The sequence below is a fragment of the Eschscholzia californica genome, unplaced genomic scaffold (assembly GCF_041429995.1).
Source record: "Eschscholzia californica isolate CP2 unplaced genomic scaffold, dmEscCali1.0.p SCAF_1, whole genome shotgun sequence".
NCBI classification, from domain to species: Eukaryota; Viridiplantae; Streptophyta; class Magnoliopsida; order Ranunculales; family Papaveraceae; genus Eschscholzia; species Eschscholzia californica.
The window spans coordinates 77,284,971-77,312,970 of record NW_028238198.1 but is presented as its reverse complement, the minus strand read 5'-3'; the positions used below and the strand labels follow the sequence as shown (position 1 = coordinate 77,312,970).

Genomic DNA, 28,000 nt, shown 5'->3' with positions numbered 1-28,000 from the left:
GACAGAAAATAATTAACGGTTAAGATTCTCGAATTTTATTTTTCCTAATTCTCAAGTATTTGAATCCTGCCAAACCTCCATTCTCCCTTCTTTTACTTACTTCTAGAGAGAGAAACTAAAGATACAGAAAGAAACTAGAGAGAGAGAGAGAGAGAATTTTCTACTACTAATTCCGCTATTAACAGGATTTGAACAGACGTTCTCTGTTTTGAAATGAACGGAAATCAATTAGTTATAGCGAGAAAAGCTCGCCGTGATAGATGTTTTAAGATCAAACGGTTAAAATCATCCTCATCATCTTCTTCCTCATCATCATCTTCATCTTCATCGTCAATAACCAACAAATCAACGGATAATATGGTCACAGAGGCAAATCCTACTGATTTTATCTCATCAACTTCATCAGATACTACTAATAAGATTATCAATAATAATAACTTCATTAAGAAAATTTGTTCTATTTCATCTACTACTAATAATAATAAGAATCTTCTACCAGTTTCCGTATCATCTTCTTCGTCCGCAGTAGCAATAGCAACAAAGGAAGACGATAAAGTAAAATTAGGGCACCATTTCGAAATGGAAAACAGAGGAGGAGGTAAAAAATTGTTGTGTAAATCACATGGATGTGTATCAGTATGTGGAAGAAGAAGAGAAATGGAAGATGCGGTAACAATTGAACCAGGTTTTTTATCAAATGATAAATTATCAAGTAGGTATGATTTTTTTGCAGTTTATGATGGTCATGGTGGATCAAAAGTTGCTCAAGTTTGTAAAGATAGATTACATCAAGTTATTGCTAAAGAAATTGAAGAATTAGTAGTATCTTCTTCTTCTGATAATAATAATCTTGATCTTGATTTTGATCTTGAACTTGATTGGGTGAAATTAATGAGTTCTTGTTTTTTAAAAATGGATGATGAGATTAAAGGAAACGATGATCAAGAAGAAGGAGAAGTAAAAAATGGGTCGGGTTCAATGAAAACAATCGGGTCAACAGCTGTTGTTGCTATTATAGGTAAAAGAAAACTTGTTATTGCTAATTGTGGTGATTCTAGAGCTGTTCTTTCTCGTGCTGGTGTTGCTATTCCTCTCTCTCGTGATCACAAGGTCAGTAACACACACACACACTCCCTCTCTCTCTAGAAATGCTCTGTTTCTTTCTCTCTCTAGATTAATTTTGATTAGTTACTTTTAATCTCGTGATTATGAAAAATATCTATAAATGGAAAAATAGTAGGGGGTGAGTATATAAGATGACATGTTTAGTAGGACACGTGGCGTATGTTTTGACCAAGAAGTGACAGGTGGGCCAGATATTTATGAAGTAGTGGAGTTTGTGAAGATCTCCATGTGTCATTTTAAGAGAAGTTGCTTTGTGATATGGAAAGTTTTTGGGATTTTTTTTTTTGGTCTAGTTACTTGTCTGTTTTGGGTATTGGACAAAATTATAAGTCAAGAGTCATGTGGGATTTTGTTTTCCAAAACTAACTAGTTCTTCTTCATGCACTTGGGTTGTGGTTAGATATCTTTAATTTTGTATTTGTAATTTTTGAGGGTGGATAGTAGGGAATTCAGACATTTTAATTCGGTTGCCAGAGTTCGAATTTTACTTGGCGAAATAAGAAATACGGTTTGAAATGTGAAACCGGATAAAGAATATAGAAAAATAGAGAAAAATATTGTTTGAAATATGAAACTAGCTCAGAGAGTATATAGATGTAGAAAACGATCAAGCTTTAAAAAAGACTCATCGCCCCTTACGAGTTAGGATGGTTTAATTGTCAATACTCACGTAACTCAGCTGGGGAAGCACTCATATATTATGTTGCCACTTGTCTAATCATGATGCAGACATGTAGAACGTTTAATTGTTAGATTAAAAAGGTTGAGGCCCAAACGAGAAGTAAGGGATGATACCAATTCTTTTGACATACTATTTGACATATCCGAATATCGATTATAAACGTTTTTTGATATATGCATTTGAACATGTATATATGAAATAATAGAAAACCGTTACACCTATTGAACTCATTAATGGTTGCTTGATCATTCCCATGGAGGACTTATGTTCACTCTTCATACATATCTTTAATGGGCCCGAAGAAACTACGTAATAGTATATTAAGATGTTTTTTGAATATAATTTCCTAGCGAGTTAAAAAACACTTCGTGTATTAGTGAGAGCTAGAGAACACTCTCTCTGTATATCACTCAAGGAAATTATCTTCAGTTACGTTACTCAATTGAAATAACGTTATACATTTTGTAGCCTGATAGACCAGACGAATTGGAGAGAGTAGAAGCTGCAGGAGGACAAGTAATAAATTGGGATGGTTATCGTGTTCTAGGAGTACTTGCTACTTCTAGGTCTATAGGTATGAATTTTTTTTACAAGTCTAGCTATAAAAATACAAATTTTCTTTTCCGAAATTTCACCTAGTATTACTAATTATAATTATAATTACTATTTTATATATAGAGATATATGTATGTAAATATATATATATATTTTAATGAGTGGCCGTGTGTGTAATTTCTAACTTGGCTGCAGGGGATCAATACCTTAAACCATTTGTTAGCTCAGAACCCGAGGTAACAGTAATAGATCGAACCCTAAACGACGAGTGTTTAATATTAGCAAGTGATGGATTATGGGATGTAATCTCAAATGAGATTGCATGTGAGGTAGTGAGGAAGTGTCTTGAAGGTAGAAGGTTGAGAAGATCATCTCCCAGGGCTATAACAGGAAACAATGCTGATGAAGCCGCGGCAGTGTTAACAGAGTTAGCAATGGCCAGAGGGAGCAGAGATAACATTAGTGTAGTAGTAATAGAGCTAAAGAAACCCGGTACTTCTCTTCTCAGTAAAGCTAGCTAAAATTTTCGAGATTTGAAGATGAGTTTCTTCATAAATACTAGTAATGAACGTCGAGATGATCAAGTAGAGATAGAGCTAAGGAAACCAATCGGCTACTTACTTTAATGAGGTAAAAATAGTTACAGTTTTTGAGATATGAAGATGCATATCTCCATAAAATGTCGGTAACAAATAGAGTTAATGTAGTACTGCAATTTGATATGCATAAAATGTCGGTCATTTTTGACGATTTCTTTTTGTGTATTTTCGCTTAAACTTTCAGTCTTGTTTCAGAGTTTAAATGAACTCTTTGTTGTATAGAGAAAGTTAGACTAGTTTAGCAGATAAGAAAATGACATTTTATGTGTGTTTGTTCTTAATCTTTGGTGGAAGTTGGGACCTTATTCCTGTCTGCACCTTTATTGACAGTGTTGTTTTTGTCTCATTTGGAGAAAAACATTTTCTTGATCTTCTCCCACCTGATATCTCTGTGGTTTTACTTGGAAAGTATGTTGTTTGTATTACAATTTTTTTTTGCCATTGGTTTAAGAAGAAACCAACTTTTTCAACCTAGGAATTATTTCATCAAAAAAAAAAACCTAGGAAATAATAAAAAAAAATTATAAGTTAGTTGCAATGGGTTAAATTTGGGGGGTGAGTATGGAATAGGTTTCCATGTTCTCTAATTGGTAGTTTAGCAAATTTTAGACAGTGATTGTTGAGTAGCTAAAATTTTCTTCAATTGTTATGTTGTAATTTCATTTTATACTCTTTAAGAAATGGACTACGATCTACGCCAGTCGTTACAAGGCATTGATGCATCATAAAGATGTGATGAGCACGATAACCACCTAATTTAAATCATAATGGAAGAGGCGTAAAGTCCGGCAAGAAGAAAGAGGTCGAAAGTTCACTCATATGATGTAATCAAAGATATACAAGTATGTAAAAAAAATGATTTGGGTATGGGTTCGAATCTCTGATTGAAAAATTGGATAATGAAAAACTAAAAGCTTGAAAAATTAGAATATAGTTTGGATAATGAAAAACTAAAAACCGGTTTTGATTAAAAAGATGTATCTTATATATCCAAATACTTTTATGTTTGAGTTATGTGTGAATTTTCGCAACCTGTATACATAGCTCCGAGTTTTTGCAAATTAAGTTCGAGAATTAAGTACTCTTTTTACAACTTTTACTAAATTTAGGATTGGAAAAACTTGATCAAGAAAATTTCTCTTGGATTATCATTTTATTGGATTACTGTAGTCTATAATATTGTGCAGACCATATAAATGAGGGGTTGAGCCATTGGTCCAAAAAGGGAGTCAAAATGAAAATTCCACCCAAAGTTGTCTAAAAATGAAAGGGAGGTCCAATGTGTCAGTTTGGGGGTCAAAATTACGTAAAGGGCCCTTAGAAAATAAAGTATTTACCGTTCATGCCATCGAAAATTACAAAATTGCCATCGAAATTCTCGGAAAACGATTTTTTTTCTGAAAAATAATCTGACAACCCGTCCATCAAAATCTGTACTGTTCAGAAAATTACGGAACAGCCACCGAAAAATTCCCGGGAAACGAAATTTTTTTTGGGAAATTATTTTATTTACTGGAAATTTTTTTCTGTACTAGACATTTTTGTTGGGCGGTAATTTGAAATTTCGTAAAAAAATTTAAAAAATTTGGGCGGGAATTTGAAATTTCGTTTGAAAATTTAAAAACTTCGAAAAAAAAAATTTGTGACCGGGAAATTATTTTATTTACTGGAAATTTTTTTCTGTACTAGACACTTTTGCTGGGCGGGAATTTAAAATTTTCAAAATTTGCCCGGGAACTTAAATTGGAATTTTTGCCGGGAATTCGAAAATTTCAAAATTTCGAAAAAAAGATTTCGTTTGAAAATTTCAAAAAAAATTGAAAATTGGAATTTTTTGTGTACGGGAAATTATTTTATTTACCGGAAAGAGATAGTTTGCTGGGCGAGAATTTGAAATTTCGTTTGAAAATTTCAAATTTTCCAAAAATTTTGAAACTTTGAATTTTTTCGTATACTGGTAAATTATTTTATTTACCAGACATTTTTTTTTTCAGGAAAACGTCAGCATGTCCCGTCCAAGAGCAAGAGGGGAATAAAAAAATAAAAACTGACATTTGGACCTGCAACTAATTTTTGGGGAAGAGTGGATTTTTTTTGGGTTTACCCCCAAATTTCAAATTTTCAAAAAATTTTGAAACTTTGAATTTTTCGTATACTGGTAAATTATTTTATTTACCAGACATTTTTTTTTTCAGGAAAACGTCAGCATGTCCCGTCCAAGAGCAAGAGGGGAATAAAAAAATAAAAACTGACATTTGGACCTGCAACTAATTTTTGGGGAAGAGTGGATTTTTTTTGGGTTTACCCCCAGATTTTGGACTGTTGACTCAAAAATCCATTTGAGGATTCCTAATAATGTGTCTTCTACTTGCACAAGTCATAAAAAATTAATGCTTTAATATAAGCACTGTATATTGTAGTAGGGTTGCTTTACTGCACATTCTTCTAAAACCACATTATGAGAGGGTTTGTCCAATTGGTATTTGGGAAATGTGGGACTATTTAGACCAGCTTTAAAGGAGGTTAATAATATTGTTTACTTTAGAAAACGTTAAAGAAAATGGCTCAAAAATGTAGTTTTAGATTTATTTCGTATGGTGAATGTTAAATTAACTTTAAAATGGAGGTCTTGTACAAACTACAAATAAAAAGCTCTGTTGGGGTCCCTCCTTATATAAAAAGGAGTCCTAGTTAGAATAGGATTTCCCTTATTCTTTATTTAGGGAGAAATAGAAGTTTCTATTTCTAGCCTAAAAAGGAATCCTATTTCTAGTAGAATACCTCCTTATTTATCATTATAAATAGGGAATAAGAGGGAAGAAATTATTCATACTTTCAGGTTAGAGAGTATCCTCCCAGGTGGGAGCTCCCAGGTGGGAGCTCCCAGTTGGGAGAGTTACAAGAGAATCCTCTCAGATATATCTTCTCAGGTTAGAGAGAGATAAAAGAGATGAAACAACTTCCAGAACAAAGAGAAGTCAGAGAAAGAGAGATTTCTGAAGTGGTTCTTTTAAGAGAGATTGAAAGAGCAGAATATTGGTTTGAAGAAAAGAAGATTATTAATCTTGTGAAGCAATTTAGTTTGTGGTTATCTTCTTCAACCTTTAGTAATCTAGAATTTGTTCAAATCGTAAGGAGTAAGAGATTTTATTTCTTTGTTTCTTTGTTCAGTTTATCCACCATAGGTTTGGTGAAGAGTTGTGTAACCCATTATTTAATTATAGTGGAAGATTTCTGGACTAGGTCCCGTGGTTTTTTACCTTCTAGTTTGGAGGGGTTTTTTGCCACGTTAAATAATCTTGGTGTCTCTACTTTTACTTTCGCATCGTTTATCTTCATATTCCTGAACAAGTTAATTAGGTTATTTTTCCTAACAAGCTCGACGAAGATGAGATGCTATGGGTTCGTTTAATGGGAGTTTTAAAGGTGCCCCAGGTAAATGTTATAGGCACCTCTCTCAAGATAAATGCGAGGGAGAGTTTGTGAGTGAAGGAGACACCTTTAACACTAATGATACCCTTAAGACGTCCAAAGTTTATTTCTTTTTGCTATACTTTGAAGCCACAATTTCTATTTATGAAAGTATCGTTAGCGTTATGAAGTATTACGAGAGATAAATAGGATAACGAGGGGTGAATACAAGATGAGTTTTATCTTATTAAGGATGGAAGACATTTACTTTGTCCTACCCAACATGCACTTATTTTGTCCCAATTAGTAAAATATATTCTGTTTTGTAATACAGACATTATAATTTTTAATACAATCGGGTTGTATATGATTTGTGTGTAATGCAATATATTATCGACACTTTATGCTATGAATTATGATGTAACTCTAGGAAGATGTATAGTAAAAAACAATTTTACTTCGGCGAAATGTCAAAACAAACAAATATCGATAACATCTCTCAAAACAGGTAGCTGAAACAGGTAATGCATGTAATACAAAATCGTAGAAGTCTCGAGTAGTGCTTAAAAGACTTTCGTAATCACTTTATTAAAAAGAGAAGTAGTTTGTGAGGAAGGATTAAGGCCTCGGAGACTTGCAGTTGTGGTGTACGTATGTCTAAGTAATCAATCATAAGCCACTTCCAAAATTTGCCTTTAGGGGGCGCCAAGCGCAATAAAGATGAGCGCCTATAGATATAAACACACCCTTTCTCCTCGTTCTTGTTCAACTCCAAAGACGAGAAAACGTCGAAGGCGCTAGAAGCTTTAAAAGGCAATCATCGTTCTCTTCTACTACTTTTTAACGACCTTCATCAGAGCCATTAAAACCAGGTAACTTCCAGAAACAAAATAAAAAATCTCCTTCCTCTCTTTCTCTCTCTAATTATTCTCTCCTTCATCAGAGCCATTAAAACCAGGTTCTTCTTTCTCTGCAAAGAACTTCTTTCCTTAAATCTTCCTTTGTCTTTACCATTCATAAACCCTAGGTAAACCAAACCTTTTCTGCCATCTGTTTTTTTTTTCTCAAGTTTGCGGATGATTTGAACTGTGAAATTTGTGTAAACTACAGGACATCTCTGTTTGTTGTGGATGAATAAGGTTTAATCAATATTTTCAGTACAAACAGGGTAGTTAAGTTTCTAGGGCTAAAACGGATAGCTAATTCAAAAAAGGGATTTTTTAATATTACTTTTTTTTGTCCTATTATTAATTTTTTATTTGATTAGTCGATTGGTATTTGGTGGTGTTATTAGAGACTGGAGAAGGTGAAGAAAAGTAAAATCCATGGAGGAGGGAGACGTAGGAAAAGGTTTGGAATGCCAGAAGATTATTATGGATGGGCAGGTGATTAGTGTGAATGCTACAAATGGGGATAATAAGCCAATTCCTCTTTGTTGCCTTAAAGCTATGGCTTCAGAACCGGAGCTCGGTTCGAAGTGTCATTCAACAGTTGTTTCTGGGTGGTTCTCAGAACATGGGTCATGCTCTGGTCATCATTCTCTTATTTTATCATCTTCTTTGTTTTTTTTCACTTATTTTTATACTTCTCTTGTGTTTTGCCCTAATACTTCTAGTTTGGATGTTGTTTTTGTATTGTCGATGCAGATGGAACTCGAAATGTTTATTACAACAATCCCATGTGGCCTGGTATGCTTTACTCTGATTTCGTTGTAAGTCAAGTCGGATGATTACACGCTGAACTCTTATAGTCAGTAGTCTAAATTCATGTAGTTATTTGTTTTCCAATTTAGATAAATGTGGCTTCTTTAGTTACTATTAAAACATATCTATCCACAAAATAAGAGAATTTCCAAATTCCAAGATCTCTAGCAAGTTCGTAACATAATGTTGATAGAAACACACAAAACTAGCCAGGACTCTATCCCTGCCAATCGAAACGTATTAACATTGTCTTCACGACCAACACATCTTTTGACGCAGTTGTCTTCTCTTACCACCCTTTTTGACGTCGACTCCTTTATGCCACGAACTCTTCTTAGAAAGGCACCAGCATGACCATACGTGCTCGTAAAAAGAATACTAAGTACACGATACAAGTAACTGGAGTTCCACGCGTGAAAGTCTTCCCACACTCAAAATTCTTTCTATTCATTTGCCTACGTGTATGCGTGTTTTAATTGAGTATTATATTATGTCGTGATGGTAAAGTGGCACTTTCATATGTACGAGGGAGATTGACGTATGCAAATATTTGAGCGACTGTCGTTTGTGTTGAATATAGAGTTGATCATTCTATAAGGCAATATATCTTTTTGAATTATTACTAGTAGTGGTTTTATTTCATTGCGGATCTTACTATCTCTTCATAACTCATGCATTATTTTTTTTGGCTGATATTTAGGGGAGGCACATTCGCTTAAAGTGGAAAAAGTTCTGTACAAAGAAAAGTCAGAGTATCAAGAAGTCTTAGTTTTTGAGGTTGAAAATTCGTAATAATCTGCTTTTATGCTATATAACATTATTTCATAACTGGTGCTAATTAGTTTATATATGCAGTCTTCAACCTACGGGAAAGTGCTTGTGCTTGATGGTATTGTTCAGTTGACTGAGAAGGATGAATGTGCCTACCAAGAGATGATTGCCCATCTACCACTTTGTTCAATTCCATCCCCCAAAAATGTAATGTAACTGATCCTGATTATAGCTGTTTGAATCTTTAATGTCAAGGATTTGAGTATCAGATATGGAAAATTATTTATTTCATACCTGTTCAGATCATGATAATGAATGGATTGTTTGGTATTTTCGCTATTGTGTAATTCATATCCGTATTAAATTATCATGGTTTATTGAGGTAAGAAAATGAGAGAGCTTTATGCCAAACTTACAGGAACTGATACCTGCAGGTTCTGGTTGTAGGCGGTGGTGATGGTGGGGTCCTTCGGGAAATATCTCGCCATAAATCTGTGGAGCGCATTGATATATGTGAAATAGATAAGATGGTCATAGATGTAAGTATAGTGCGCAATACACTTTATACCTTAGTAACTTGTTTGCTTGTTTTCTTTTTCTGCAAATTTTGTTTTATGATGATACTTTGTAACTGACTAGCGGGCATACTTGTTCTCATCTAGGTCTCTAAGAAGTTCTTCCCAGATCTATCCATCGGATTTGAGGATCCTCGGGTCCGACTCCATATTGGTGATGGTAAGTAAGAGCAGTGGAATTGTTCGCCTCATATTCAAGGGTGATTACTATAATTGATTTCATTATCTAACAAACGTTCTCATATGCATGACTTATACAGCTACAGAATTCCTACGAAATGCACCTGAAGGGATGTATGATGCAGTTATTGTGGATTCATCCGACCCCGTAGGTATGTGCAATTTCTGTTGTGTTTCGTAGCATTCTCACTTGGTACTTGTCAAGAAGATGCTTTAGTCTCTATAGTCTATACAATGGTTTCTTTTAGAACTAATCTAGATTCTGTAGGTGTAAGAGGGGGTTAAACCCTAACCAATGGGGAGAGGTTATTCTTATATCTTTCTATGAAATTATACTTTTTTTAGTAGTTTTGAAAATTTAACTGAGTTAACCTTAACCAATCTAGATTCTGTAGGTGTAAAAGAGGTTAAACCTTAACCAATGGGGAGATGTTATTCTTCTGTCATTCTATGAAATTATACTTCTTTTTAGTAGTCTTGAAAATTTAACTGAGTTAACCAATAAAGCGCTCCAGTGGCCAAGCCTTTTTCTAAATTGAAGTTGTCAAGCAAATAATAAACGAAAGGAGGCATCATTATGAAGTTTTTAAAGGATCTTATTTTTTTTATACTATATATGGTGTCAACCTTGTAGTTTAGTTGGTCTCTGGAACGGAAGCAGAAAATTTGCCGATCGTTGTAGTGCATTAGTAGTTAAACTTTTGAGTTTTGAGATCTTGACCAATGCCTACAACCAAAAGATTTTTATGAAGCTTTGATGGCTTCTTACATCCATCTTCAATATTCCAATGTCTGGTTTCTCACCTTGCATAGTTTTGAACTTTTGATGAAGAATCATTCATATGTTCTCAGGAGTGAACTTCATATCTTAATCATCAATCTTGGAGCAAATTATCAACAATATAAATAAACTGAAGTTAAATAGTCTTATTCTCAAACTAGAATCACGGTTGAAATCCAGTTTTCGATTGTGCAGTGATAAACTGTCTTACGGAGCCCCTTGGCACTAATCTGGACCGGAATAACAAAACTTCTAAAGTGAGAAACCACTGAATTTTAGAAGAGGCTAGTAACTGGTCTTGTTGTACTTATTCTATGGGCTGATACTGATGGGGCTTGTGACGACTGACTACAAACGCCCGAGAGTCGTTCTTGATGATTTTTAATGGTAGATAAAACATATTAATACGTCTTTTTATTTGTTTCATTCGATTTTGATACATTTTCTTGTTTCAGGTCCTGCTCAAGAACTTGTTGAAAAACCATTTTTTGAGACTATATCAAAAGCATTAAGGCCTGGTGGCGTTCTTTGTAATATGGCTGAAAGTATGTGGCTACATACACATCTTATTGAAGACATGATTTCAATTTGCCGCCAAACATTTAAGGGTTCCGTTCGTTATGCTTGGACAACTGTTCCCACCTATCCTAGGTAAAGACACGTAACTCAAGCTCTACTTTTGGGACCTTCATATAATTCGAGCTCTGCATTTGGTGAACCATCATCTTACTCAAGCAGACCCAAAATCAGTCATCCTTATTTGATGAACTTTTTCTTTTCTTCTTGTTCTATTCAGTGGTGTCATCGGATTTCTATTATGCTCAACCGATGGACCACCTGTTAATTTTCTCAATCCTGTTAATCCCATTGAGAAGCTGGAAGGAGCTGCCATGTATAGAAGGGAACTTAGATTCTACAACTCAGAGGTACAGTCTCATGGCTCTCGCCTACACGATTTGAACTTACGTTTTGCTAGAAAATAGAGAGGGTTGAATGGTTTTATTAACATCCTTGATAGCACTTGTCGTTCTTCATACTTGGTGGTTTTATTAATACAAAATAGATTTCGAAGTCACATACTTGGTGGTTTGCTCTTTTCTGTGAGCAATTCCTGCTAAGAAAGAAACAAAGATCTTAAAACAGAATGACATTTCCTGTGTTTTGGAAGAGACCTTTTTATCATGACCCACATTCGAAATTTCCAATTAGATATCGTTACTTCCACAATAATGACAGTCACTCGTGCCTGTGAGGATTTTGTCAATTATAAGATAGTACAAGCACTATTGCAGAAAATCGTATATGTAGTTCTTTCACTTCTATTTTTGTTCTTCTCTCACTCTTATATATTTACTAACAAAATTCTTATGATCGGCAGGTGCATTCAGCAGCCTTCGCTCTTCCATTGTTCCTGAAGAGGCAAATCAGAGCTCTTCAGCAGTCTTGATCTCTGGAAATAAAAAAGAACCGAATGTAACGTGTGTTCGTTAGTTCTGATATAACTGTATCTGATTATTGTGCTACTGTTTCATGACCAGAACATACTAATTGGTTCTGTTAGTTTATAGTCGTCTTGTTCTTAGATTTCGAGTCTGTCCTTCTCTGATGTAATGAAAAGCTGATATGGTTATAATATGTTGCAGATATGACTGCCATTTATAGAACAAACAGGTTTCTTTTCATTTTTCAAATTTAGTCACTGGATTTACCGATATATTTCTTTCACATCAACGATAGGTCATTCCACTATTGGAAGATGAAGGTCGTTAATTGGAAATTCTTTCTCCTATTGTGCTCACTTGCCCTTAAGAGCATATAGGAGAGAAACTAAAAACCCATCAGCACTGTGCACATCATATTGTTTACATACTTCTCATATTGTTTCCATACTTCCGATGAGGGAATCAAAGAATTTTACTTAGAGATGTCATGCTATCGCCATTTCAACAACAAAAAAAAAAGATATCATGCTATCGCTTCCCTAATTTATGCTTAAGGCTGTTTCCTATTGAGACACGAGTTCTTCAATACTAGATGTTTCTATACCTCTTGTCGGGAATGAGGATGATGTGCTTCATTGGTCTCTTAACCGAAATGGATCTTTCTATGTGGCCTCCATGTAAAAAAGCTTAACACAATATCATAATTATGAATAGGCAATTATACTAATTGAAGAAATATTTTAAAACTCTAGATTATGCCTAGAATAAGAATACTATGAGGAAGGCTTGTTTGCTAAATAATCGTATCTCTTAGTCTTTAAACTTTGTAATGCGAAAGAAGAAAAGACAAAGAGGAGAGGATGTAAGAGAGGAAGAGGGGTTTCACACCAACGTTCAAGCAAGTGGAGAAAAGTGAGTAAATTTTTTTTTTTGAATGCACCCTTTCTTGAATATGGGATGCTCGAGTTTCTCCTCGGTTTTATCTTTACAATAGTCCCACTCACTCTTTTTTTTTTGTTGAAAGTAGTCCCACTCACTTGGGGGAGAGTTTGGTGTCTGGGTTAGAGGTATAAACTCAAACTCAGATAGTGTCGAGGTCTGTTGATTTGGTCTGGAGAGCTATCGTCAAGAATAAAACTCTGTGCCTGTTGAGTTTCGACCAGGTGTCTAAAACATGAACACTATCGACAATAGCTAAGTCTTGGGACGTCAAACTGGTATCAGAGGCGAGGACGACTTGTCGCCAAGGGTGTGGGATTGTGATAGTCCCACATTGCTTGGGAAGAATCCAGAATTCGGGTTAAAGATACTCAAACTTAGTAAACGTTAAAGCATTTTTATGAGTTCGTGGAGCCTTCACCAAGATTAAAAATCTCATACACAATAAGCTTGGGGGTAGACGTTTAAAGCAGAGACAATAACGGGAACTGGTAAAGCTTCAGGTGTCACAGTCTCTCATTTTGTCTCTTTCTAATGCATAGCTATTTGGAAGTCAGATATGTAATTTCTTCGTTCGGTGTATGGATTAGGGATGTTAGTGGTTTCTATATTTTACTAAGGGTTTTTTTTATGTATTTTCTAACATTTACTTTTTCATGATTGTAACCGATTCTCACTTACTAAAAACAACTATAAAAAATTAGTGATCCACGCTGCCAAATTTAAATCTTTACCCTTAAAATCTATCTAAACGAAGACCTCAACGCCATTTAGATTGATGATCCTATGCCCGACCAATATCCCGGTTGAATCCCGACCGGGGTACTTGGACGGGCAAGATCTAGTGAGAGAAAACATAACACTTTCTCTCACCAGATCACCGGCCAAGTACCTCGAGCGGGATTCGCTTGGGATAATGGGCGGGCATAGCATCATCACTCTATCATTTATACTTAAATTCGATAAAATCTTGAATTTATATTTCTATGGAATCGAATGAGAAGTTCTGTATGGCGGAATAGATGAAATTATGAAAGGCCAGTATTTTGGGGAAATCAGCAAAGTTTGCGGGGCAATAAGTTTTGGGTGGAAACAAAATTTTTTTGTTTCCTCCAGACATCACCATTTCAATTTTTTATTTTTTCTTCTTCTCCTCTACCTCAACTAGAACTCCAGCGACCTCCACCAGATTCCGGCGGCTTCTACCATTAACGCCAGCGACCCTCTCTTCGTACCTTTCCCCCTCTCTCTCTCCTCTTTCTCTCTCTCTTCTGCCTCTCTCTCTCTATTCTCTCTCTAAATTCCGGCGAAGGAAATGGTCCCTTTGTCGAAATTTAGAGAGAGAGAGAAAGAGAAGAGAGATAGAAAGAGAAGATAGAGAGAGAAAGGGGGGAGAGAGAAGATGATGAAGTCGCCGATCGTCGCCGGCAACATCCGGCCGGCGACTTTCTGGCGGCGACTTCTGGACTGCGTTTGGTTTACGCCTTTTTGATTTTGCACCATCTATCCCGGAAATTTTTTCAGCTTTCTCCGAAGCGGTGGCCTTATGAAATAGTACTAAATCACATTGTAGGATTGTATTGTCAACATTTTTTTCAAGTGCCAAACATGACCTTAGTTACTGCCAGAAGACCTTATCCCTCGCAGTCGCAACCTTAAGTCATAAACCTTTCTTAAACCCTAAACCTTCCTTCTTCCTTCTCCTTCAGAGTTTCGTTCCTCTCTAAAATTTGGAACTTTTGTACTGCTCAGTGAGTATTTGAAGAAGAACGGCAAAGGTTAGGGTTTCTACTTTGTATCATTGTTAGTTTCTCATTTCTTGAGTTAATTATGCCTGGTCAACTTCTACCTCTTCGAGTAGTACTCAATAGTTCTATCTCAGTTAGCGTTTTCACCAGAGCATTCCCTATAAAATCAAAATGTTTAGGGTTTTCAAGAACTTTTTTGATTCCAATGTTAAAAACCGAAGATCATTTAGGTAGTCGAGGTTTTTCAACTGGTTCATTTCGACCTAGAAATAGTGGTAGTAGTAGTAGTAGAAGTAGTGGAGGACGGAGTTCTTCTGGATATACACGCGGTGGTGGTGGTAGTCGTGGTTTAGAGAGAGATAATTTTCAATCTGGAGGTTATGGGCAAAGAGGAGCAGCAAAAGAAAAAAGTTTAATTGAGGATGAAGCTGAACTTAGTGATTGGGTTAGTGAATTAAAAACTGATTCTTTTCGAATTGGATTAAACAGTAGAGACAGTGATGATTCCGATTCTGATTCAGGTAGAGGTAGAGGTAGTAGTAGTAATAGAGGTAGTGGTAGAGGTTCATTTTCGTCTTCGAGGAACCAGAGAGGTGGAAGGGAAGGATTTCTATCGTCTAGGAGAAGGGAAAATGATAATGATGATTTTGCCAACAGAAGTAATTCTAGCAGGAGTGATTTCACTTCATCGAGGAATTCAAGGGGTGGGTCTAATTCGATGTCAAGGTTCGGTAGAGGAAGAAGCTTCAGTGAGTCTTCTGATGACGAGGAGATATCTCCTAGAAGAAGGGAACCTGCATCTCGAGCTGCAGTTTCTTCTTCAGTTAGTAGAGGTGGAAGGAACTCTAGCTATGGTAACCGAATGAGTGGTAGGGGAAGAAACTTTAGTGAGTCTTCCGAAGATGAGGAAATTGTTCCAAGAAGACGGGAATCTGCATCTCGAGCTGCTGGTTCAGTTAGTAGAGGTGGAAGGAATTCTAGCTTTGGTAATGAGATGAGTGGTAGAGGAGGTGGGTACTTGCAGAAAAATGAGAAACCTTCAAAAAGAGCAGCTCTTTCGACGTCAGAGGATGATGAAAACGATGATGATGACTCAATTACAGGGTTTGAGGATTTCCTTAATGGGGACGTTAGTGATGAAGATAGTGAAGAAGATAGTGAAGAAGAAAGTGGTAATCTCAAAATTAAGGGGTTAAGTTCATCATTAAGTGGAGCGACTAAAGAACATGATGCAACGCCTAAGGCTGTGGTATCATCTGGAGATGCTGAGTCTTACTTGAGCCAGACTAGGTAAAATTTCACACTTAAATGTAAAAAAAAGTTATTGTTTTGGACAGTTATGTTTCAAATCAACGAATTCTTTTTTCAGTTGAGTTTTTTCATTAGATCCTATTTTCTTGATACGCTGTATAGTAATTTAATGGCCAGTGGCCCAGTACCTAAGTTATAATACGCTGGTATAAGTCGGTATATAATTTCATATTCGTTCAATGCTAATTCATCAGTGTTAACTAAAAGTAAACCAAGGGAGGGTCTAGATCAGAAGGGTTCTATTATTCTAGTTGCCGCATAAAATTATTTAATGAGTCAGAATTCAGAAGGCTTTGTGGGTGCATGTAATTCACTCTCACTTTTTATTTACATATACTTGAATATATCCTTTTTATTCATTTCATTTTTATCAAAACCTCATTTTGTTGTCCACAGGTTTGAAGAATGTTCACTTTCTCCCTTGACATTAAAGGGAATAAAAGATGCTGGCCTTGTGAGGATGACCATTGTGCAGGAGGCAACTCTTCCTGTCATTCTTAAAGGTTGTCTTTTTGTTGAACATGGTGTATAACTTCTAATTTTGATCCTAAAGTTAATTAAAATAGCGATTGAGCATTTCGCTCTATCTTCATCGAATTTTTTTGCTTATTTAAGCTTCTTGAAAACATGCAAAGGCTTATGTTGCATTGTATTTTCTTTTTAACTCTTAAAAAATTTATTTTTGGTGCTTTTCTTGGGAAATAAAAGAATAAGATCTTAACGATTGATGGGTCCACACTTCTCATGTTTCTTTAGTACGCTTGGATCAATATTAGAAGTGATTTTTTCAAATTCCAGTATATTAGACACCGAGTTAAGTTGGACTAGATAAAAAGAATTGAAGTTTTTGTGTGACATAAGGCATAGCCATAATTTTGAATGGTTCCACCCCTTACTGTTGTTCTTTTTTGCATTGGCAGGTAAAGATGTTCTAGCCAAGGCAAGGACAGGAACTGGCAAGACTGTAGCATTTTTGGTAAATAATCTTTGTTTATATGTCTTGTGTTTTGGCCGGCTTATGAGAGTTCAGAGAGTTATTTAATGGTCGAAGTTTGGTATATACTTTCTCTTTCCTCTGAAAGTGCAGAGTGCTATTTAGTGGTCCAAATGTGAGATTTGTTTTTCCTCTTAAGCTTATATTTGGAGTTTTAATTTCAGCTTCCTGCAATTGAAGCAATTGTAAAATCACCTCCTGTTGGTCATGATAAAAGACCCCCAATTTATGCGCTAGTTATGTGCCCGACAAGAGAACTTGCAAATCAAGCAGCTGCAGAAGCTAACAAGTTACTGAAATACCATCCTTCCATTGGTGTCCAAGTTGTAATTGGAGGTACAAGACTAGGTATGGAGCAGAAACGTCTACAAGCTAATCCTTGTCAGGTGATAACTGTTACTCCTCGATTACGCCACTTGAACAGAAGCTAAAACTCTATTGAAAGATTGCGGGCTGATTATTCTGCTTATACCATACAGATTCTTATTGCCACACCTGGCAGACTTAAAGACCATACGGAGAATACCCCGGGCTTTGCAAGTCGATTGAGGGGTGTGAAAGTACTTGTTCTTGATGAAGCCGACCATTTATTAGATATGGGGTTTCGGAGAGACATAGAGAGAATCATTGCTTCCGTTCCGAAAGAGCGACAAACTTTGTTGTTTTCAGCTACTGTTCCACAAGAGGTTTCATTCATCCCCACATCACTTTGTAATGTCTCATTATTTTGCCAGTTCTTATTGTGATTGTTGGGTTTTGCAGGTCCGTCAGATCTGTCACATTGCTCTAAAAAGAGACCATGAGTACATCAACACTGTTGAAGAAGGTAGTCAAGAGACTCACTCACAGGTAAAACCGTAAATTACTACGGCAGTTACTGTGTTATAATTACGGAATATTTTTTTAGCTCTGAATTTTCCAATGTTTTTAATTGGAGAAATTTCAATTTCGATTGTTTAGGTTAAACAGATGCATCTAGTTGCACCACTCGACCAACATTTTCCACTTATATATGCTCTTCTAAAAGACCATGTAGCTGATGATGCTGACTATAAGGTAAATTACTATTTGTTATAAACTTCAAAGGACCAGTACCTCATCTGAATGTTGTCAGAAATACTACAGTAAAATGTGCGCATCTGAAGTATGTGTTGTTGGAAAACATAAATATTTTTGTTTATAACACTTGACTTTATATTGTGGTAGTATAGTAGAAAAACTATGTGATGTTATGCTTTTACATAATTGATGTCATTTTCCTCCAAAAGAAATAGTTTCAGCGTTTTATACATCGACACGTACCTTGAGGCGCCGCCTTGCCTTGTGAAAGCAAACCGCCTTGAGGCATAAAAAAGTATTTTAAAACGTTGAAGCTGATTCTCCAATTGATGAGCTAATGAGTTAGTGATAGGTTTGGCATTTTCTATCACCCATTTGCCTAGGATAGTCCCTAAGTCGATCTATTTGCTTGCTTGGTCTTATTATAACTAAGAAATCCTTCTTACATTTTGTTCTTCTCGAGATTCATTCATGTATTTGGTTTTTCATTCTTCCTGTTAACTAAATTCTATAGTATTCACCTTTATAGATGCTGATTTTTTCCCAATTCGTACTTAAAGCTTCTTCTAAACATAACATGTCATCTATACGATTAATGCGTGAAAATTGCAGGTTCTTGTATTCTGTACGACTTCTATGGTTACAAAACTTGTAGCTTCCATGTTATCTGAGCTTAACATGAATGTTCGCGAGATCCATTCTAGGAAGTCCCAGAGTTACAGAACAAAAGTTTCTGATGAGTTCCGAAAGTCAAAAGGGCTTATTCTTGTGACTTCTGATGTATCTGCTCGTGGAGTAGATTATCCCGACGTTACCCTCGTTATACAGGTATTTCAATTTCCAAATTGTTGTATGTACGGACATACTTGACTTTTGAAGATGGTACTACCAACTTACACAAGTTCTAGTAGGGAAAGAGTTGGGAGAATGTATGAGGTAGTTGTATAATATCCTCTATTTGTAATTACAGGTAGGATTACCTTCTGATCGAGCACAATACATTCACCGACTTGGTAGAACAGGTCGGAAAGGTAAAGAAGGGCAGGGAATATTGTTGCTGGCACCTTGGGAAGAGTTCTTCTTAAGTACTCTCAAGGATCTACCACTGTCCAAGGCTCCAGTGCCTCTAGTTGATCCTGACACTAAGAGAAAAGTAAGTGTCTCTTAAATTGTTTTTTATATTGGTAAAGTAAAATCTATAAATGAAGCACCAAAATAAATACTAACTTTCTGTCCTATGCATCTTTGTGTGAATGCAAGAGCCATGTAATTCATGCACTCTTGTGCCGCATTACCCTCTTTTCAACTTCTGCGCATAAATACATTTTCCGGGAAATAAAATTGTACCCATGCCGACCCCATTAAGGCATTATAGTCGAGGACCATTTGATTATCTATCTAGAGATCCTATGTTGATGTTGAGCAAAATAGTTGGCCAAGTATAAAGCCCTATCGTATCACGTGATGAGAAGAATCAGGGATCTAGGTCAGATGTGCTGGTACTTTCTCTTGCCATAAGCTACCAAATTTGGGTTTTGGAATGAACTCATTGTCTTGAACTTTCACAGGTGGAAAAAGCAATGTCCCATATAGACATGAAGAGCAAAGAAGCAGCATACCAAGCATGGCTAGGGTTCTACAATTCCATTCAGAAAGTGAGCCGCGACAAATGTAAGCTCGTTGAGCTTGCTAACGAGTTTAGTCGTACAATGGGTCTTGATACGCCTCCTACCATTTCAAAACTAGTAATCGGAAAGATGGGACTAAAAAATGTCCCTGGTCTTCGGTTGAAATAGGCTAGACAAGAGTCTCAAGTCAGATCTCCACCAAAGCCTTCCATTTTGAGTTCTAGCTTTTTGGTCTGGAAGAAGAATCTTTATCATTTTTCCAGCCTCAATTTTTGGGTAATTCTCCTCTTTATTCCAACAAGAGAATTTATGCTGTACAAATGGAAATCTTTTTCTTCTTTTACACTTGAACTTGATATTTGGAGCTTTTACAGGATATTTCTTTTACAAACCCTAAAATGAATATGGTTGCTGTTGTATTCTTGGATCTTCATATGATAGTTAATCCTACCGTCTCTCCAATATGTTTCATGTATGTCTTAATGTAGCTCTCTCATAAGCTTGTTGGAAGTTTGTAGTTCCAATTTTTTTCCAGCCCGAATTCCTTGGCAAATGTTTATATGATCCCCCATTTTCTGCTTACCCTTTTCCCGTCAATTTTTTGCTCGACCGTCTTTTTTGACATTTTATTTAATGTATATTTGGTATTTTAGGCTCTGAAGTTGCTTGATATATATGATGCTAGTAGAAAGTAATATATTGGATCACAACATTTCAAAAAGTTGAAGCGATAAACCTATATAAGGAATTTCAAAATATCAAGTACGATTTTTCATGCTTTATAGTTAACAAAAATGAAGTTTAGCGGACTCTGATGCACAAAATAAATCAAATAGTAATAAGAAATATCTGCCAGTATGTAATAGAAGCCCTAGTTTCTGTACCATTGGAAGACCCTGTGTACTCTTTAACAACTACTCAGAGCAACAAAAAGAAAAGATGAATCCTCCTTTTCTTCACTCAAAAAGCCTTTCTTTCTACTATCTCTTTCAAAGGGAAAACAGAGTAAACAGGTGGGCAGCAACTATTCAAATGAATCAAACAATCAAAATGAATGAACTATGAGTTGAAAGTTTATCTAATTAAGAAATGGGTTAAGGAATTCCATTAACTAAACAACTTTGATTAAGAATGAGAGTCTAGTTACATGAATATGATCAACAATCAAAAGAACTATGAAAATACTAATATTCACACAAAGTTAGACACCACTTAAAATATTAGAGCTATTGTACGATTTCCGATTTCTCGATGGCGAAGCAAAGTTTGGAGTCACTCTCAGTCTTAGGAGGTAATCTGAAGCACCAGATATGAACTTTATGGGTTTGCCCTCTCAGTCCCAATGTTTTAACTAAAGATTTCCAGTTAGTAGTAAATACATATTTCGTCAGACTTTCCCAAAATTTAAATTGAAGATGAGATGTTCCTCCTTCTGAATCAACCACCATTACACTCAGTCCTTCCATGTCACCCTCTTTAAGTTTCTTCATCTCTGTTTTGGTTAAGTAATCATCCCATGCTTCACAAGTTGGGAAAAAGAATCTCCCCTGTTGTGCTTTTGTATCGCTATTCTCAAGATTCTTCTCTGTCAGCCACATTAGGTTTGTGCCGTTATGTGTAGCGATTAAGTCTTGGAGGATAGGAGGCAGCGGTCGTTGTTGTTGTGGTGGTTGTGGTTGTCGTGGTGCTGCTATTCGAACTCGTTGTGCTGCTATTTGAACTCGTCGTTGTTGCTGTTGACGTCGTTGTGCTGCTATTTGAAGTGGTGGTTGTGCTGCTACGGGAGGCACCTCTTGCCGTTGTGGTACTGCCACTCGAAGTGGTGGTGCTGCTATAGCAGGAGCCTCTGGTGGTTGTACTTGTAGTTGTGGTGGTGTTACTTGTACTGTTGGTGCTGCTAATCTTACTCTTATTCTTAGTGGTGGTGGTGCTGCACCTGCTTCTTCTGGTACCGGCGATGGATGTATGGTCTTCTTCTTCTTCTTCTTCGTTCTTGCTCTGTGAGGAATCTCGACAATAGGGTCGGAATCATCATGATGATCGTCATTAGACCTAGTTCTTTTATTTCCTTGAGTAGTTGTTTCGTTTTTTCCACTAAGCCAGGCTTCACGATAGTCGTTGGCAACAACACTTCTAGGTCTGGGTTTTTCACCTCTTCTATATCGAAGTGATTCCAACTCAACAGCTTTATGTAGGGCAGCAACACACCTTTTTCTTTGTTCAATGCCTTTTCTGCTGAAGTCATAACCCTGAACTGGAATTTTTTCGATTTCCTTTCTTCTTGATTCGAATTCCGCAATATCCATATGTCCATAATTTTTCCTTGCTTTTCTTATTTGTTCATGATAACGCATGGAAGCAACATATTCAGCCTTTATATAATCAGAACCATTCAAAAACTTAATTGCATCAGAACCCATGATCGAATCAGAACCCATGCTTCAAAAACTTCTTCTTCTTCTTCTGAACTTTTGGCTAATCTTCTTCTTGATAGAACAACTAGAAATCCAAATTCAGGTTGAAAACTATTTGGAGAACTTCTAATTTTTCCTCTTTCTTACTTCTCCAGGATTTGTTGTTTCTAAAATTTGGTAATGGGAATCAGTCGGATGCTAATCTCTTTATATAATCCGAATTCAGACTTTCTATTTTTTCCTCTTTCTTCTCTCTATAGGATTTGTTGTTTCTAAAATTTGGTACTGGGAATCAATCGGATGCTAATCTTATGGAGTTCAACTTCTAACGGTCACTTTTATTTTCTTGATCGCGTGGGTTTGAAACACCCACTACCAGCTTGCTTCTCTTCATATCAGCCGTTTATCTCTTACCCAATTATAACTAGGGTTTTCTTTAACCGTTGGATTAGAATTTAAAGGGAGTATTTCATTCACTCTCTTTTAAACTTGTTAGTTAGAGTGAACATGTAGACTTACTAGAAGAAGAGTTTCTATTTCTTTCTCTCTCTAAAATATCTGGCACTTCTTATTTGGAAGTTTTTTCCAAATTGAACTTTTAAGGGTCAATTTTATCTTCTTGATCATTAGGGTTTGAAACTCCTATGGCCAACTTGTTTTTGTTCCATTAGCGGTTTATTTCCTGCTTACTTTAGGGGGGCTTTTTTTGTACAGTTCAATTGACGCGATACCATTTCTATCTGAGTTAGAATATAAACTTCCGTTATAATCCTTAATTTTATCTATCTGGCACATGAATAGGAGACGTTTATATTTGTCTAAATGATGATAACATTTTTAATTTCGAAAAATATGTTACTTGAAGTTGAAAATAGAGTAGGCCAAGTAAGTATATACACAAATTTTTAAAAGGGTCCATGAGATAAGGCCCAAAAGAAAATTCAAAAAGGGATCAGGGTCCTAACTTCCCAAAAAGGGATTTAAGTTCTTTAGCACTTTGGATTTATAAAACGAGATTTCCACTCATAATAATGTACTGATATATGTGGATTCACATTAGTATTTTTGTCATATTTTTTGTTTCAGTGTATATTTTGCTCTATACAAAATTGATTTTGCTATACTCTATCACGACAAAAGGTACTTTTTGTTGTCTGGAAAATAGATGATGCACAAAAGATTTCATTCATGATTAAAAACATGATTTTCTTGTAACATTTTCAAAATATAATACTACAATATACGTTTTGTGTGGTCTATTTGTTCTTGATTGTTTCAATCACATTATTGTCAAACGTAAAATAAAATATGGTAATAGCAAAATACGCATTTCTTATTTATTTGTAATGTTATTATATAAAGTTCCCCTTCTGTTGCTGATACTTCAGAAAAAAAAATCTAAGAGTACAAAGTTAGTGATAAAAGAGGTAAGGTGTTGTGGTAAAATGTATTTTTGTAATAACAAATACATTTTTTATGCAAAATGGTGCGTTATTATGCAGTAAAAAAATACCAAGAAGCGAAAATAAATGTTTATTTGCAGAAGCAATAGGTGTGTTTTATCGTACATTACCTATTTTGGTAGATAAATATTGTTAATTGTTGATTGGATACTGTTGATTTCATTTCAGAGAGCTGAATCATTTTTTTTTCTGCATGTTGTTGGCAAGTTGTAGGGAAAAAAGGGAAGTCAATGGGAGGCCGCACTGTTGATGCGGTTGGAGAGCTTAAATTTATACCAGATTGCAATTCAGTTTATACCAGATTGTAAATGGGAATGGAAAATTTTTGATATTTTTTCACTAATAAACAATGTAATTTTGTTAACAACTACAATTTTTTATTGAAATTTATCTATTTTGTTTGAAGCAAAATGTGTTTTTCATCCACTCAAGTATGTTTTTCATATACAAATGTGGTTTTGCAAACAACCAAACACTGTTATGTTATATTTTCAACCAAATAACCGATAAACTTCAAGTTGAAAAATATAAATTTTGTTGCCAGCAAAATAAATATTTTCATCTGCCAAACTTATATTAATTACTCAAAGTTATATGAAAAAATAAACAATAATGAGAATAATTTGGAACATAATGTGTTTTACTATAGCAATAATAAATTTTTTCCTTTTCATTTCACTGAATTGCAACAACACTTCTAGGTCTGGGGTTTTCACCTCTTCTATATCGAAGTGATTCCAACTCAACAGCTTTATGTAGGGCAGCAACACACCTTTTTCTTTGTTCAATGCCTTTTCTGCTGAAGTCATAACCCCGAACTGGAATTTTTTCGATTTCCTTTCTTCTTGATTCGAATTCCGCAATATCCATATGTCCATAATTTTTCCTTGCTTTTCTTATTTGTTCATGATAAGAACCCATGCTCGAATCAGAAACCTTAGAACCCATAATTGCATCAGAACCCATGATCGAATCAGAACCCATGCTTCAAAAACTTCTTCTTCTTCTTCTTCTGAACTTTTGGCTAATCTTCTTCTTGATAGAACAACTAGAAATCCAAATTCAGGTTGAAAACTATTTGGAGAAGTTCTAATTTTTCCTGTTTCTTACTTCTCCAGGATTTGTTGTTTCTAAAATTTGGTAATGGGAATCAGTCGGATGCTAATCTCTTTATATAATCCGAATTCAGACTTTCTATTTTTTTCCTCTTTCTTCTCTGTATAGGATTTGTTGTTTCTAAAATTTGGTAGTGGGAATCAATCGGATGCTAATCTTATGGAGTTCAACTTCTAACGGTCAGTTTTATTTTCTTGATCGCGTGGGTTTGAAACACCCACTACCAGCTTGCTTCTCTTCATATCAGCCGTTTATCTCTTACCCAATTATAACTAGGGTTTTCTTCAACCGTTGGATTAGAATTGAAAGGAGTATTTCATTCACTCTCTCTAAAACTTGATAGTTAGATTCCGAGTTAGAGTGAACATGTACTTACACTTACGAGAAGAAAAGTTTCTATTTCTTTCTCTCTCTAATGTATAGTTAGATTAAAATCTACAAAACAACAATAGAAAATGACTATTTAGGTAGTAAAAGATTTCATAATAGCTAAAAAAACAAGTATATTTCTTTATTAACTAAAAGTTATCAAAATATTATAGCTAATGATATATCAAGTTTAAAATAATTTGAATAATTAGTAATCAGGTCATTTTTTATTATTTTACTTCCTAAAATACCCTCACATATTAAAAATCACTTTCTTTCTCAAAAAGCTTTAGATTTTCTTTTTAGCTACTGACTGAGAGATTGAATTGCTTGAGCAAAACAAGAGGCAACTCGTTTAACTGAAGAACCAAACGGATAACAAAGTTGTGAAATCTCAGGTAATAGATTACTAGCTAGATCAAGATTATCCATTGATAAAGCTTCTGCACACTGTAATAAAATACCTAAAAGACGTAAACTGTTCGATTCAGATTCAGAATTAAATACTATTTCATCGTTTTATTCTTCTTCCTCATTTTCTTCTTGGTGTCTGTTTGATTCCTCACCGGGAACAGATTCTGAAATGGAATTATGTTTTCTCTTTCGCGGTGGATGATTTTCTTCATCTTGTTCAATAATTGAAGAAGAAGGAATGAATTGTTGATGATCAATGATTCGTTTGGTTTTCATGGAAACTTGCATAATAACTAGAAGAAGAGATAATGAATGATAAATGAAGGTTGGGTGATAATTGTTGTTGTTGTAGTTTTGGATTGGTAACTATTTAACTGAGAAGAAAAGACAAGTGAGTAGGAGAGAATTGCAGGAATAAAAAGAAAGGGGGGGGGGGGGGGGGGGGTATTGATGTTGATTTACTGAGATTCTCACCCAGGTGATGCTTAATGCTTATTTTATGTGTGGGTCTATCACTGGTGTCAGGAAGTTGTTTGATGAAAGGACTGAGAGAGATGTTGTTTCTTGGACAACTTTGATTTCCAGTTTTTCGATGCAAGGATTCTATGAAGAATGTTTGTGGGTTTTTAGAATGATGGTTGATGAGTTAGTTGTGCGGCCCAATGTGGCTACTGTGGTTTCTCTAATGGCAGCTTGTGCGAATTTAGGTTCTTTGGACCACACTAAGAGTTTGCATTCTTATTTAGTGAAGGCATGGTGGGTGGAAGTAGGGGCTTCGATAAGAAATTCTCTTATTGATGCATATTCAAAACGTGGAAGTGTTATATTGTGCTTCAAGTTAAGCATTATGGATGCATGGTTGATCTCTTTGGCAGACCTGGGCTTCTTGAAGAGGCTTACAGTGTCATGAAGAAGATGCTAATGGAGTCCAATCTGATCGTACTAGGATCACAACTTAGTGCTTGTAGAGTTCACGATAATGTCAAATTGGGAGAAGATATTCTGGAAAAGATCGAGTACTCCTGTGAGTATCGGGTGGAGCTAACGTGCTCATGTCTAACATGTATGCGGACAAGAACAGATGGACTGAAGTTGTTGATGTTCGGGAGGGATAAAAGGAGAGAAGTTGAAAGATAAACCTCCTGCAAGAAGTTGGATTGAAGTGAAAGGTTTGGTACATGAATTTGATATAGAAGATAAATCGCATCCGCAAGCTAATGAATTGTATATGCTTCTTGACGGATTAGCCCATTTATCATGCTTGCAGTAACGTATTAGAAACTCAAATATTTCTACTCTGAACAGATACAAAACGTGATTATTGGAATTATTAACAACCTTTGAGTGAAGTGGATAACCCGAGGTGGAGTGGTTGAAGAAGGACCACCCTGCACAGTTTATGAATGTCCAAATACTATAAACAAAAACAAAACTCTTGCATATATCCTTCTACTTTTCAAGTCATATTCTTATTTTCATCATTGGACCTAGTAGCTGTTGCAAAGGCTTTAAGCCATGTGCACAAGCTTTTGGAGCCGACCAATTTGATGGAGAAAACCCAGAAGAAAGCAAGTCTAAGAGCTCATTCTTCAACTGGTGGTACTTTGGAGTTTGTGTTGGTAGTAGTTTTTCTCTCTTGATTTTAACATACATCGAAGATAACTTGAGTTGGGGTCTAGGATTTGGCATTCCATGTATAATCATGGCAATAGTTCTTGCCGTTTTCTTGCTTGGGACTATTAATGGAGATACGGAAAATCCATTGTTTAGAATAGTTCAAGTATTCATAGCAGCAGCTAAGAATTGGAGAGCTACAAATGGTTCCTCCTCTGCTGCTCATTTAGAGGGGGAAGTTGGATGGAAACCAAAAGTTGGCTTTAAGCAATTTGTGAAGATGTAAACGTGTGCAAACTGAGTTTGTAATGTCGCAAATGCAAACTCAGTTTGCATTGTCGCACATGCAAACGCCGTTTGCAAAATCGCGAATGCAAACACATGTTTGCAATATCGCAAATGCAAATACATGTTTGCAGAAATTATTTGCAAACGTTTGTTTGCAAAATAGATCGTTGCAAACAGTTGTTTGCAAAACTTGTTTGCAGAACAGATTGTTGCAAACATGTGTTTGCAGAAAAACGTAAGCGAAAAAACACCATTTTTTCTGGGTTTTTTTTTTGAAAAAAAAATATTGAAAGTGGATCTTGTTAGAAAGCTAATGAAAAACCATTTCTAAATATATAAATTTTATTGAAATCCGACATCTCAAACAAAAGTTATATCGATTTAAAGTTTAAAGAAAAATAAAAGAATTTAGTTACACAAAAAGATAAAAAAGGGTAATTTAGTCTTTGTATACTTTTTGACCTGAATAATAATTTTCAAATGTTTTGTGTTTTTCTACTCATTTTCAATATTATTTTGACCTTTCTAGTAATTACCTCAAACAACAAATCACAGAAAGCCACATAGGATATATGTCCAGAGTCTGTCCAGTTTTTCTTGTTCCGTATCATTACTCTTGAACTTTTAAGGGTCAATTTTATCTTTTTGATCATTAGGGTTTGAAACTCCTATGGCCAACTTGTTTTTGTTCCATTGGCCATTTATTTCCCGCTTAATTCGAAAGAAAGTTAAAAAATGTGGCCCCTTGTATTATCCACAAATTCGAAGTTTACCTTGAGCACTTCCATTATTTTATTTCCTTTCTTCTTCTATTTTGAA

The 28,000-nt window shown here is 35.5% G+C and overlaps 3 protein-coding genes across 5 annotated transcripts; all 3 read left to right on the top strand.

Annotated features, from left to right (window-relative positions):
* Positions 1-475: 475 nt before the first annotated feature.
* On the top strand, positions 476-2,993 carry LOC147569380 (protein phosphatase 2C 51-like). Its single transcript, XM_086655858.1, has 3 exons — positions 476-1,110; positions 2,276-2,381; positions 2,558-2,993. The coding sequence occupies exons 1-3, from the start codon at positions 580-582 to the stop codon at positions 2,881-2,883; spliced, it is 963 nt and encodes a 320-aa protein (XP_086511984.1). The 5' UTR covers positions 476-579; the 3' UTR covers positions 2,884-2,993.
* A 4,123-nt stretch (positions 2,994-7,116) lies between these two features.
* Positions 7,117-12,050, top strand: LOC147569379 (spermine synthase-like). 3 transcript variants are annotated; one of them, XM_086655852.1, is made up of 11 exons: positions 7,117-7,244; positions 7,667-7,902; positions 8,019-8,060; positions 8,776-8,852; positions 8,931-9,053; positions 9,281-9,385; positions 9,509-9,581; positions 9,682-9,753; positions 10,838-11,033; positions 11,179-11,308; positions 11,761-12,050. In XM_086655852.1, exons 2-11 carry the CDS (start codon positions 7,698-7,700, stop codon positions 11,827-11,829), a joined length of 1,092 nt encoding a protein of 363 aa, XP_086511978.1. In that variant the 5' UTR covers positions 7,117-7,244; positions 7,667-7,697; the 3' UTR covers positions 11,830-12,050. The 3 variants fall into 3 exon arrangements, with proteins under 3 accessions (XP_086511978.1, XP_086511979.1, XP_086511981.1); XM_086655853.1 differs by having other exon boundaries at positions 7,228-7,399; XM_086655855.1 differs by lacking the exon at positions 7,117-7,244 and adding an exon at positions 7,254-7,330.
* A 2,021-nt stretch (positions 12,051-14,071) lies between these two features.
* On the top strand, positions 14,072-19,965 carry LOC147569378 (DEAD-box ATP-dependent RNA helicase 31-like). The gene is made up of 10 exons (XM_086655851.1): positions 14,072-15,801; positions 16,219-16,325; positions 16,743-16,798; positions 16,981-17,202; positions 17,296-17,502; positions 17,579-17,665; positions 17,777-17,872; positions 18,488-18,703; positions 18,846-19,028; positions 19,444-19,965. Exons 1-10 carry the CDS (start codon positions 14,594-14,596, stop codon positions 19,669-19,671), a joined length of 2,610 nt encoding a protein of 869 aa, XP_086511977.1. The 5' UTR covers positions 14,072-14,593; the 3' UTR covers positions 19,672-19,965.
* Positions 19,966-28,000: the final 8,035 nt, after the last annotated feature.